Source organism: Benincasa hispida, chromosome 8 (assembly GCF_027475165.1).
Source record: "Benincasa hispida cultivar pf3 chromosome 8, pf3_genome.v1.1, whole genome shotgun sequence".
Lineage (NCBI taxonomy): Eukaryota > Viridiplantae > Streptophyta > Magnoliopsida > Cucurbitales > Cucurbitaceae > Benincasa > Benincasa hispida.
Genome location: NC_143485.1, coordinates 10710870 through 10722407, shown reverse-complemented (window position 1 = coordinate 10722407; position 11538 = coordinate 10710870). Strand labels below are relative to the sequence as shown.

The 11538-nt window shown below is 34.9% G+C and overlaps 2 protein-coding genes across 2 annotated transcripts; both read left to right on the top strand.

Annotated features, from left to right (window-relative positions):
• Window positions 1-2562: 2562 nt before the first annotated feature.
• Window positions 2563-3393, top strand: LOC150034352 (uncharacterized). Its single transcript, XM_090316688.1, has one exon. The coding sequence runs from the start codon at window positions 2563-2565 to the stop codon at window positions 3391-3393; it is 831 nt and encodes a 276-aa protein (XP_090172814.1).
• A 2479-nt stretch (window positions 3394-5872) lies between these two features.
• On the top strand, window positions 5873-9589 carry LOC120083391 (tetrahydroberberine oxidase-like). Its single transcript, XM_039039139.2, has 2 exons — window positions 5873-6786; window positions 8550-9589. Exons 1-2 carry the CDS (start codon window positions 5913-5915, stop codon window positions 9290-9292), a joined length of 1617 nt encoding a protein of 538 aa, XP_038895067.1. The 5' UTR covers window positions 5873-5912; the 3' UTR covers window positions 9293-9589.
• The last annotated feature ends 1949 nt before the right edge of the window (window positions 9590-11538 follow it).

Below are 11538 nucleotides of genomic sequence, written 5' to 3'. Positions count from 1 at the left end.
TAGAGTGCTTAAGATCCTAATTGCTCCAGGTTATTGATTGTCAACACCAACACTGGTATCAGAGCATGATTTAAGCACTCAATTTACGTTAATTTTAGTTTACTGGGTGTTTTTTATAAGTTGTATGAAATGGTGCTGATATGGATATTTTCACAATTTTAGCATTAGATTCCTCTTCAATTCTATAGTAATTGTTGTAATTGGCTATTTGTTCATGGGCCTTAATATATGATTAAGTGTCTATAAATTTATTAGAGTCAATAGAGTTACAATTAGGTTGTAATTGAAGAAGATTTGAAGCACGCTCAACAGCTGGTTGCAGTAGGAAACGCTTCTGCCTCGCAGCATCACAACAATGTTCTTGAAACGTGCAAATTTTGATTTGAGTAATTTAATTACATTATCCTTTGGCTTTTCCGGCGATACGAACCCTCTTATCCATTCTCATTCGATCACGGCGGGGCAACCAATCGATACGACCTCGGAGGGCGGCCGAATCAATCTTTTTTTTATTTCATTTTATGCTGGTAGAAAGCAAATTTTAGCGGACCTCTTGATCGGTGGTCCAAGTGGTTCAATTGGGCCGATTTTACTCTTTTAGGTTTGGATCAACAGGATTTTGATCGGTTCAGCCCAAATTCAAGCATTGAAGGTCCGGTTTGGGTGATTTGGAATCGATTCAAGTTGGTTCAGACGGTCCATTGATAGTTCAAGGCAGTTTTTAATTATTATTGTAATAATTTAGGCTGTTTGCTTGCTTAGGATGCCAAAATTGGGCCATATCAATGCGTGTTTAATTATTTATGCATTCTAAATGTATGTTATAATTAAATAAATCTTGTATGTGCATATAGTATGCAATGTAGATTTAAAATTCTACCATAGGAAGTATGTATCATGCATTGAAAGTATGTTATAATTTGTTATAATATATAGTATGCATAATTTAGGGTTTCATGTATTTAATATAATTAGTTATATTAAATTGTAAAATGGCCTGATGAAGGTTATGGATTGGAAGCATGTCTATATTTTAGAAAGTGTTATAAAATGAATTAGACATTTAAAATCTATAACAAAGATAAGATGCATGCTCACCTAGGGTTAACAAATAACATCTTGTTTTAAGTAGTTAAGATCGTTATCTTGTAAAACTATGGTTACAAAATCACCCGGGCTAGTAAGTAAGTTGACGGTTTACGAAACACCTACTACCTGGAGATTGAAGCAACCAATCTCCAACGAGAGACTTGAACTAATGTCCCTAACATAATATGCAACATTCACATCAACTTCAAAAACCTCAATTTAAATCTTTAGGTCCAATCCTAAAACACCTAATGTACATCAACCTTTGATGTTTCCAAAAAAAGTATAAGGTTTAATTACATACCCAAAATTAAGTCGAAAATGTAAAAAATCAACCCACTAAACAATAAGTTAATTGCACACCAACTCCAATCTATAGTCAATACATTGTAGGCAAGTAAGATTTAATCCAAAAATTAAGTAGGCACTCAACCAAAAATAAAAAATCTCACCATTAAACCAAGATCTTACCCCTAAACCAAAATCTGACGAAATAGTGGTGAAGGAAAACTGCGTGGCAGACTAGCAACGTCGACTTAATGAGGTGATGAACCATGATGGTCGGACGAACAAAGCGACGTTAGAGAGAAAGAGAGACGGCTAGAGAACTGGATTTGGCGATTTGAGGGTTGATGGCAGTGCAACGTCAGTTGACTTGGGTGGAGGCGACACGATGTTAAACGACTCGTGCACAGATCTCCGACGGCTGGTGATGTGAAATGGCTGGCGACGTTAAGGGCGTCAGTGTGGGTCTAAAGCCGAGACAGAAGAAACGAAGATGAAAGGGGGTTCCGTCTTGCGTGCGTATGAGAGAGAGAAATGTTAGAGAATATGCCACATCAGCAACCAAGGATGAGTCAAGAAAAGACATCAGCTAAAGAATGCTATATCACTGAGGTGGGTCATGAAGGATTAGTCCCTTAGTGCTCTAGATTTTTGTTAGGATTGGGTGATAACAAACAAATATTCTTTCTTCATGTATTGGACCATGTGTCCTCATTTCATTAGTCATTTGGTATATAATTTTTTAATTCTTTGAATCTCTTAAATAGGGAATAGTGTATAAATTGGGCATGCTGCCTCTTTCCAATGTAAGAAAAGAATATGAAGAGGCAAAGTTGAAAAGCTCTTTGTCTATCCTTTAGTAATTTGGTTCCATCGTATACAACGATTAGCTAAACGACTGAATACACCGTTCATCTTTTAGCACTGAGCGTCCATTGTGTACAATGAAAAGGTAAACGATAGCCTCTATCGTGTAGCTCCTGAATCCTATCGTATACAATGAAAAGATAAACGATAACTCGTTTTACTATTGTATAAGTTCCGAGGCTCCATTTTGTAGTATGATGAGGTAAACGATAAGATTTATCTTCACATTGTTTATCTACCTGACTCTATCGTGCACAACGAAGAGGTAAACGGTACCGTTTTCCATCTGCTTTATTTTTCTAACGTGGTTTCAAAGCAGCTATGGCAAACGCCATTGTCATAGGATTCAATGCGACCACTGAATCGTCAAAGTTCAACATACCTCCCCTTAACCAATTGCTAAATCAAATAACTAGCACCATGTTGGAGAGAGGAAACTTTATACTGTGGAAGATGCTAGCTCTTCCAATTCTGAAAGGATACAGACTTGAAGGTCATCTGTCTGGAACTGAAGTATGTCCTCCTATGTTCATTGTGTCTACTTCGTCAACTGTTGAACCTGGTGAAGCAGACTCTCAAGCCTCAGATGGAGCTTCAAGCTCTACCTGCGTGAAGTCCCTGAACCTACTGTATGAAGCTTGGGTTACAGCAGACCAACTCTTGTTAGGGTGGTTATACAACTCTATGACTCCTAAAGTTGCTATACAACTGACGGGGTACGAAAGTGCTAAGAGTCTATGGGATGCCATTCACTCGTTGTTTGGAGTTCAGTCGAGGGCAGAAGAAGACTATCTTCACCAAGTTTTTCAACGAACTCGTAAAGGTAAAATGTCAACGTCTGAATATTTGAAACTTATGAAGCTTCACTATGATAATCTGGCTCAAGCTGGTAGCCAAGTGTCTACACGTAACCTAGTGTCTCAGGTACTCGTTGGGCTGGATGAGAAGTATAATCCAGTGGTGGTAGTTATTCAGAGTAAGCCTGAGATCTCTTGGTTAGATATACAATCTGAACTTCTGTCATTCGAGAAGAGGTTGGAACACCAGAATACTTCAAAAGCCACTACAACCTTTGCCCATAATGCCTCGACCAATGTTGCTTTCAATTGGCACAACTCTACATACGAGGCCCTTGGACAGAGCAACACATAAGGAGTTAACAGGCAACAATTTAATGGATCTAGAGGAAACATCAACAGTAGGGGAAACAGAGGAAGAGGTCGTGGTGGAGGAAATAGGCCTACCTGTTAGGTTTGCTCCAAGTATGGACATGCTGTAGATGTGTGCTATCAAAGGTACAATCGAGAATATGTCCAAAATCAAAACAGTGGTAAAGGAAACACTTAGAATTAAGGGAACCCTGGGGCAAATCCCTCAGCCTTCGTTACTTCACAGAACTTGAATCCATTTCTTCAGATTGAATCAGCAGGGGACTTTAATTGGTATGCAGATAGTGGAGCAACCAACCGTGTCACAACAGATCCCAACAATATAGCAAATCCCTCTAAGTACACAGGTAATGAACATATTATAGTAGGGAATGGACAAAAGTTAGACATATCCTCAATAGGCAATGTTGTTTAAGTTCCTCTAGTTGTAAGCTGAATCTAAAAACATCTTGTGTGTACCAAACATTGCAAAGAATCTGGTTAGTATATCAAAACTGGTTCAAGATAATGATGTTTCTGTTGAGTTCTATAATGATTGTTGTGTTGTTAAGGACAAATGTTTGAGACAAGTACTGGTGAAAGGAACTCTTAAAGACGAATATATCAGTTGAATGAAGCAGAGATGATCCCAGTTGATGTAAATATCAAAAAGGCAAGCTGTTTTCTCAACCCAATGAACAAAAATAACAATTCTACAACATTTGTTCTGACCAAAAGTGGAGCAAACTTAGTAGAATCAAAAGGGTTATGGCATAGGAGACGAGGTCATCCTTCTCTTCGAGTTTTGGAGACTATATTAAAAACTTGTAATCTTCCTACTAAGTTGAATGAAGAGATTAAGTTTTGTGAACCTTGCTGTCTTGGTAATGCCCATTGCCTACCCTTCCTCAATTCTTTGTCTCGTGCACAACATAAATGTGATTTAATACACTCAGATGTATGGGGTCCAACCTCTACAAACTCCACTGAAGGATATAGATATTACATATAATTTATTGATGATTATAGTAGATATCTCTGGGTCTACCCTCTTACACAAAAGTCAGATACACTACAGACTTTCAAACATTTCCTACAAGTTGTTCAAATACAGTTTTAAAACAAACATTAAAGCACCGCAGTCATATAATGGTGGTGAATATGCCAAATTGCATCAGTTATGCAATTCACAAGGCATTGCCTCTCGGTTTTCTTGTCCCTATACATCTCAACAAAATGGAAGAGCTGAAAGAAAACATAGACACCTAGTATAGATGGGACAAACCTTACTAGAACAAGCATCAATGTCTCTTCAGTTCTGGTGGAATTCCTTTCTTAATGCATATCATCTGATAAATGATCTTCCCTCGCTGGTACTAAAGAACCAATCACCTAGACAACTGATGTATAGTAAACTACTAGATGTTACAAAACTAAGAGTGTTTGGTTGCACCTATTTTCCATGTCTTTGAGCATACCAACCAAACAAATTTCAGTTCCATTCTAATAAATGTGTTTTCTTGGGTCCAACCATGGTTCACAAGGGACATCGATGTCTGAACAAAGATGGTAAAGTGTTCATCTCCAGAAATGTTATCTTTAATGAATTTGATTTTTCTTTCTCCTATGGCTTTCAGGTGCCCGATTTGTTTTTTTTTTCTGCATGCAACCCGAGAGGGAGAGAGATAATGGAAATAAAATTTTTCCTTTTCTTTGTTTTTTTTCCTTCTTTCACTTTTAACCCAAACAAACCCTCCTATATAATGTTTTTTTTTTGTCCTTTTCTTTTTCCTTTTCCTACTCAATTCCCTTCCTAACCTGAATCCAAATAAATCCAAATAAATTCAAATTTACTAAAATCCTATAGAATATTTTTGACATTCCAAAATTTTCAAATTAACTAAATATTCCATTCATGAAACAAATCGAATCGAATCAACCAATTAATCTTAATTAATTCAATTAAATTGAAATTAATTGAGCCAATCAATCAAATCTTGAATTCCGGCCTAACCAAACAATCCACAACAAAATAACGCATAATTATATAATAAATCAAAATGTTACACTATGGTAAGAACCAAAGAAAATAGACATAATTTTCAAAAACCAAAACCTAGAAACGAAACAACTACCGGGGTCTAAATAAAAAACAAATGGTATAAAGCCTAACATGTTTCAGGTTTCTTTTTTTTTTTTTTTCCGCTTTTTCTCTATGTTGAAAACCAAAACCTTTGTCGTAGATCCTCTGCTGTCCATCTAGGCTACCTTGCCGTCGTCCAAACTGTCGGATAAGTTTGTCGTCCAATCAGATTTGACAATTGAAACAAATAACTATTTTGTAGGGTTATTTGATTGTTCAAGACAATTAAATGTTGTGAAACAGTAAATACTGTATTAAAAGAGAGAGACACGTGAATTTGCAATAATGAGGCTTTTGAGTCTACTACTAATTATATATAAAGAACTACTTGTTTGCAATTGCATAAGATCAAACAAGCCGAAAAGAAAAGAAATTAAAGAATGAAATATTTTTGCAGCTGCTATTATGGTTTCATATTTCTTCTTCTTTTTTCATTAGCAACATTGGGATGTTGGGGTTACAATATGGAAGATTTTGTTCACTGTATTTATCTTCATTCCAACAATAATGACTCAAATTCAACCCTCATTCACACTCCATCTTCTTCATCTTATTCTTATGTTCTAAATTTCTCAATTCGCAATCTCAGATTCTCCGAACCCGAAACTCCCAAACCAGTAGCCATCATCACACCATCACATGCTTCCCAAGTCCAAGCTGCAGTCATTTGCTGCAAAAGCCATGGCTTCCAAATCCGAACTCGCAGTGGCGGCCATGACTTCGAAGGTAGTTCTTATGTCGCAAACGTCCCATTCGTGTTGATCGATTTGATAAACCTCAATTCAATTACCATCGACACGGAGGACGAGAGTGCATGGGTTCAATCTGGGGCAACCGTGGGCGAACTCTACTACAGAATTGGCGAGAAAAGTCGGACCCTTGGATTTCCGGCGGGGTTTGTGCCGACGATTGGAATTGGGGGGTTCTTGAGCGGCGGCGGGTTCGGGATGATGGTCAGAAAATATGGTCTTGCAGCGGACAATGTGGTGGATGCTTATGTTGTAGATGCAAATGGGAGTGTTTTTGATAGATATTCAATGGGAGAGGATTTGTTTTGGGCCATTAGAGGAGGTGGAGGAGGAAGCTTTGGGATTGTTTTGGCATGGAAGTTGAAGTTGGTACCAGTCCCTCCAACTGTTACGTCCTTTTCTCTCAGCAAAACATGGGACCAAAATGCGGCTGACTTAATCCATCGCTGGCAATACGTCGCACCGGAGGTAGATCAAGATCTTTTCATCTCTGCATGGGTCACAGGTTTGCTCATTTCTTTCACCACATGAGCCAACTATGAAATTAGTTAAGATGAAAACTCATGCTACACTCATCTCCATCTCGATGATCATTTTTAATCATAAAGGTTGAAAAAATATTAAATATTATATCTTTTTTTAAAAAAAATTATCATATGATAACTTGTGATTGGACACTTGGGTGAGCTGCACAAAGATTGGTCCAGCCTGAGATGCAATATCCAAGTATTTTTTTTTATACCATTTCTGCCCAGATAGGTATTTTACCCTCATGTGTGTAAGAAAAATAGATAATGTGTATTGCATATGCCTTGGAAGATAGTTAATGCGTGTAAGAAATTAAAATGCTAATTGATAACAATGTATATATATATTTTAAAAAGTCAATAAAATAGTTAGTTGAGGACTAAATTTAAGATTTATTGAAATTGCATAAACTAAATAGAAAAAATTTGAAAGTATTGAGATCAAAATAATATTTTAAGCAAACATACAAAGTGATTCAGTTACACTTAAAAACACCCTGTTTGTTTGTTTCCATAAAAGACATATCAAACACACTCACAACCATGATTATCCAAAAATGAAAGACTAATACTTTTTAGAGAAAGATACAATATTAGTTTAATAGGTGCGTTAGAGAATCCCAATTAGGTTGGTATTCTTGTAGCATCTTCATCATGTCCCAAATCCATTCAAATATATATATATAAAGTACAGATGAAGCATGTGGAGATGAAAAGGAAAGAAGAGCAAGATGGCTTTGAGAAAAGCCACAAAGATAAGGAAGAAAAGATTACATATAGTGATAAAAATAACAATTTTATGATTAACAAAGAATCACTATGCGTACGTAGTAGAAATTTTGAAGATAAAGAGGAAATTTGAAGGAGAATTTGAAGAAAGAGGCTACTTATTGGAATGCCTTTAATTTGTTAGCCGGGACTTCGAACAACCAAGTCTAGGGGCGGTGTGCCTTGGTGGAAGTTCGGGGGCAACACCTCCAAAACCTATTTAGAATTCATATTTAGCATATTTTTAATCATTTATGATTATTTAAGATTATAATCTCAGGGTTTATAGAAGCACATTATATAAACTCTCTAACCCTAGTGGTGTCGTTTTGTATTCAGAAAACATTTTCTCTAATAATATTGTTCTCTCTTTGTCCCATGGATGTAGCTAACACACAGTTAGTGAACCATGTATATCTGCGTGTCAATCTTTCTTAACGTTTCTGTTGTATTCTTTAATTGTCGATTTCGTAACATTATCCGCGTGTTATTGATCACTTTTAATTTTTTTGGTTTGATACAAATGCTAAGACATCTCTTCTATTTTATAGTTGACACTCCTAAATCTATGTTTACGATTTTGCGAACACATTCATGGTCTAGTCACTACAAATGTCTATCTAGACCATTCTTTACAATTACACATTTTTTTTTTTCCATTTGTTTTGAGAATTCTACAATATGCACTCCAAATATCTTATGCAAATAATTTCTCTAGAATACGTTAATAATTAATATTTTTAGTTATTGGGCTTTTGTTTAGACTAAGTCTAAATACTTCTAACCCATAATCAATATAAATTACTTATAAGAAAAAATAGTGATCAAAGTAAGAATAATAGTTCACCATAATAATTGATATATTCTATTGCTATTAAGGTTAGTAGTTAAAATCTCTCAACCTCATTTGTCGTGTGTTTAATCTTATATTGTTAAAATTTTCAAACTAAAAAGCACCCTTTAATCTTACCAGCTTTCAATTCAAGCGATGGAAGTGGAAGAATTATGGAGGCTTCATTCTTCTCCTTATATCTTGGAAAAGCAACCGAGCTTCTCTCTCTTATGGAGAAGACTTTCCCAGAGCTAGGGCTAAAAAAAGAAGATTGTCTCGAAATGAGTTGGGTTGAATCAATGGCATTTTCAGCAAGTGGGTTTGTTTCTGCTAAAAGCTTAGAACTCTTGCTCAACAGATCACCACTCGACAACGGCAGACAGAAAATCAAATCCGATTACCCCACTGAACCGATCTCAGAAACCGCCCTTGAAGGCATGTGGGAAAGGTTTAAAAATGAAGAACTTGAAAAAGTGCAGTTCATACTGATCCCTTTTGGAGGCAAAATGAATGAGATTTCTGAATCAGAAACCCCTTCCGCACATCGAGCTGGATATCCCATACATATCGGCTACTACGTTAAATGGCAACATCCTGATGCTGATTCCAGACACTTGGAATGGACTCGAGAGCTCTACAATTACATGACTCCTTTTGTATCGAAATCGCCGAGAGCAGCGTATGCAAATTATAGAGACCTTGACATTGGAACAAACAACGAGGACAGGATCCTGACAAGCTATGAGGAAGCTAGCGTTTGGGGGCATCAATACTTTGGGAACAATTTTGAAAGGTTGATGGAAGTGAAAGCGAAGGTGGATCAATTTAACTTCTTTCGGCATGAGCAAAGCATACCGCCGGCACCACCGAGAGTAAGAATCTAAGCGCTTATTGTCTGGATGTGTCTTATGAGATCATGTCATGTGTAATAGACAAAATTACTAGGCTACCAATTACGTAGTTTTGGTTTGGAATAATAATGTAATTTCATTTAATTTCTTATGTATCATAGATAAAATAAATGTTTGATTGAACAATGTTCAGCATGCTAAATGTAATTTGTAATTTCTAAACAGTCGTTTCAGTTGTTATATGTGACTTTTTGGAGCGCATATAAGGGTTTTAGGAATAATATATGTTTAAACAGTCGGTTGGAGTTATTAAGATGTGTAATTTCTAAATAGTCGTTTGAGTTATTAGACTATGACGTTTTAAGTGTATATAATTTTCAACATAACTAGTTTTTATGTTAGTAACTAAACATTTTTAGAATCTTCTTTTGACACCTATAAACAGAGGTGTTATGTCCTCTTGGGTTCCTGGTTCTTTGCATCCTCAGTAATGTTTTTTTAAGGCAGAATGGGAAGTGCTTGTGGCTGACGATAGTTGTGTTTTGCAGCTATGTTTCAGAATTCAGACATTGTTTGTTTTTTATTTGGTTGGTTTGGTTCTGGCTTCTATTTTAGATGTTAGTTTGTTGGTTGTTTTTTTCCCTCTATTGTTGGTTGGTTTGTTTTATGGATGTGGTGGTTGACTTCTGTCTTTGTCGGTTGCTGCTCTTATTGGTCCGTGTTCATCTCGTCCGTGTGTTTGCCTTTAAGAGGTGTTTGACATGCAATAAAAGTATAAAATTAACTTGATAATTATTGTTTAGAGAGTTAAATTATCTAAAAAGTTAAATTGTTTGTGTTTGAGTATATAATTGAGTTGGTAATTATTGTTTGTGTTTGAAGTGATGAGTTGAGTAAAAAAATCTATATTAGATGCAGAGTTGAGTTCAATTGGATTATTTTGTGTAATTTTTATAAATGAAATTAATTTTTTTTTGTTTTTTTTTTCTCTGGTAGATTTTAATTTTCAACTATACATATATTTTTCTAACTTTTCTAAGACCAAAAAAAAAAAAGAAATGCAATTTCTCAAAACATAATGAATTCTCTCAAAGTGTCATATAAACACAAATTTTTTAATTCAATGCTTAGCACTCAAACATGAACATTCAATAACTTAACAATTTATATTTATATAATATATCTTTTAAGGATTTCAATGGTTATGGTTTAAAGTTTTTTTATGGATTTGGTGAGGTTAGGGTTTAGGGGTTCTCATGCAACCCTTTATTAAATAGTAAAAAACTAATGATTTGGCAACTAAATATTCTAGTTGTCAAATTATAAGTGTAGCTTAGTAACACCTAAATATTTTTTTTGATAACTAATGCGTTAGGCTTATCTTTTTCGGTTAGTATATGATTAGGTTGACAAATAACTCATGAACTTAGATTTATTACATTTTGCACCATTCATAGAATAAAAAAATATTTGGCATTTCGAATGAGTGTGTAAAACTTTTGAACTTCAATGTGAAAATGAAATATCAAGCTTTTTTTATGAGTTAATCATACATTTCAAATGGTACGTTTTTATACATTTCAAATTATAAAAAATAACATCTTAGAAAAATATAAATGAAGATTCTTTTTAGATTGTAGCACGGAAAATAAAAATTGTAATTCCATATTAAATATGTATTACACTCACACTGAATGGTATATAAAATAACAACCATCTACAAGCAAATAATGATGCCTTCAACAATTTCCAAGCACATGTCAAGATAATTATTGAAGTGATTATCAATTAGTTTGGGTCCTAAAAGAAAGATAACAAAGTAAAGTTAGATTGGAATGAAACTAAGTGCAAATAAAACTAAAATTAAAGAAACTACAACATACTAGGTGGAAAGAAGACTGAATGATGAATTAATGCACTAAAATAGCTATATCACAAAAAATTTAAAAATTCCAACTCAAATACAAAATCAACATAAGAAAGAATTCAGTTTCAAATTCAATATATGCATACAGAAACCAGAAAACAAAGCTTCTATGATCTGAAAATAAAGTGATACAATTTCAATCAAACCGAACTAAACATAATCAACATAAGAAGGGGATTTTTTACAATTCAATTTCAACTTTAGTGTATGTAGTGATTACGATAGAGAATCAATGAATTGAAAGCAAGAGTCAGATAGTTGAATATAAATTTCAGAACAAGAAAGTGACGTACTAGAAATGAAGGAATCATCATCGGCCTTTGAAAACATATAGAAAACAAACATATTGTAG

Bases quoted from the DNA above. Each gene is read 5' to 3' on its own strand.
- LOC150034352 (XM_090316688.1), top strand. From the start codon at position 2,563: ATGGCAAACGCCATTGTCATAGGATTCAATGCGACCACTGAATCGTCA.
- LOC120083391 (XM_039039139.2), top strand. From the start codon at position 5,913: ATGAAATATTTTTGCAGCTGCTATTATGGTTTCATATTTCTTCTTCTT. The intron at 6,787-8,549 runs GTTTGCTCATTT...TAATCTTACCAG, and splicing joins CATCTCTGCATGGGTCACAG to CTTTCAATTCAAGCGATGGA.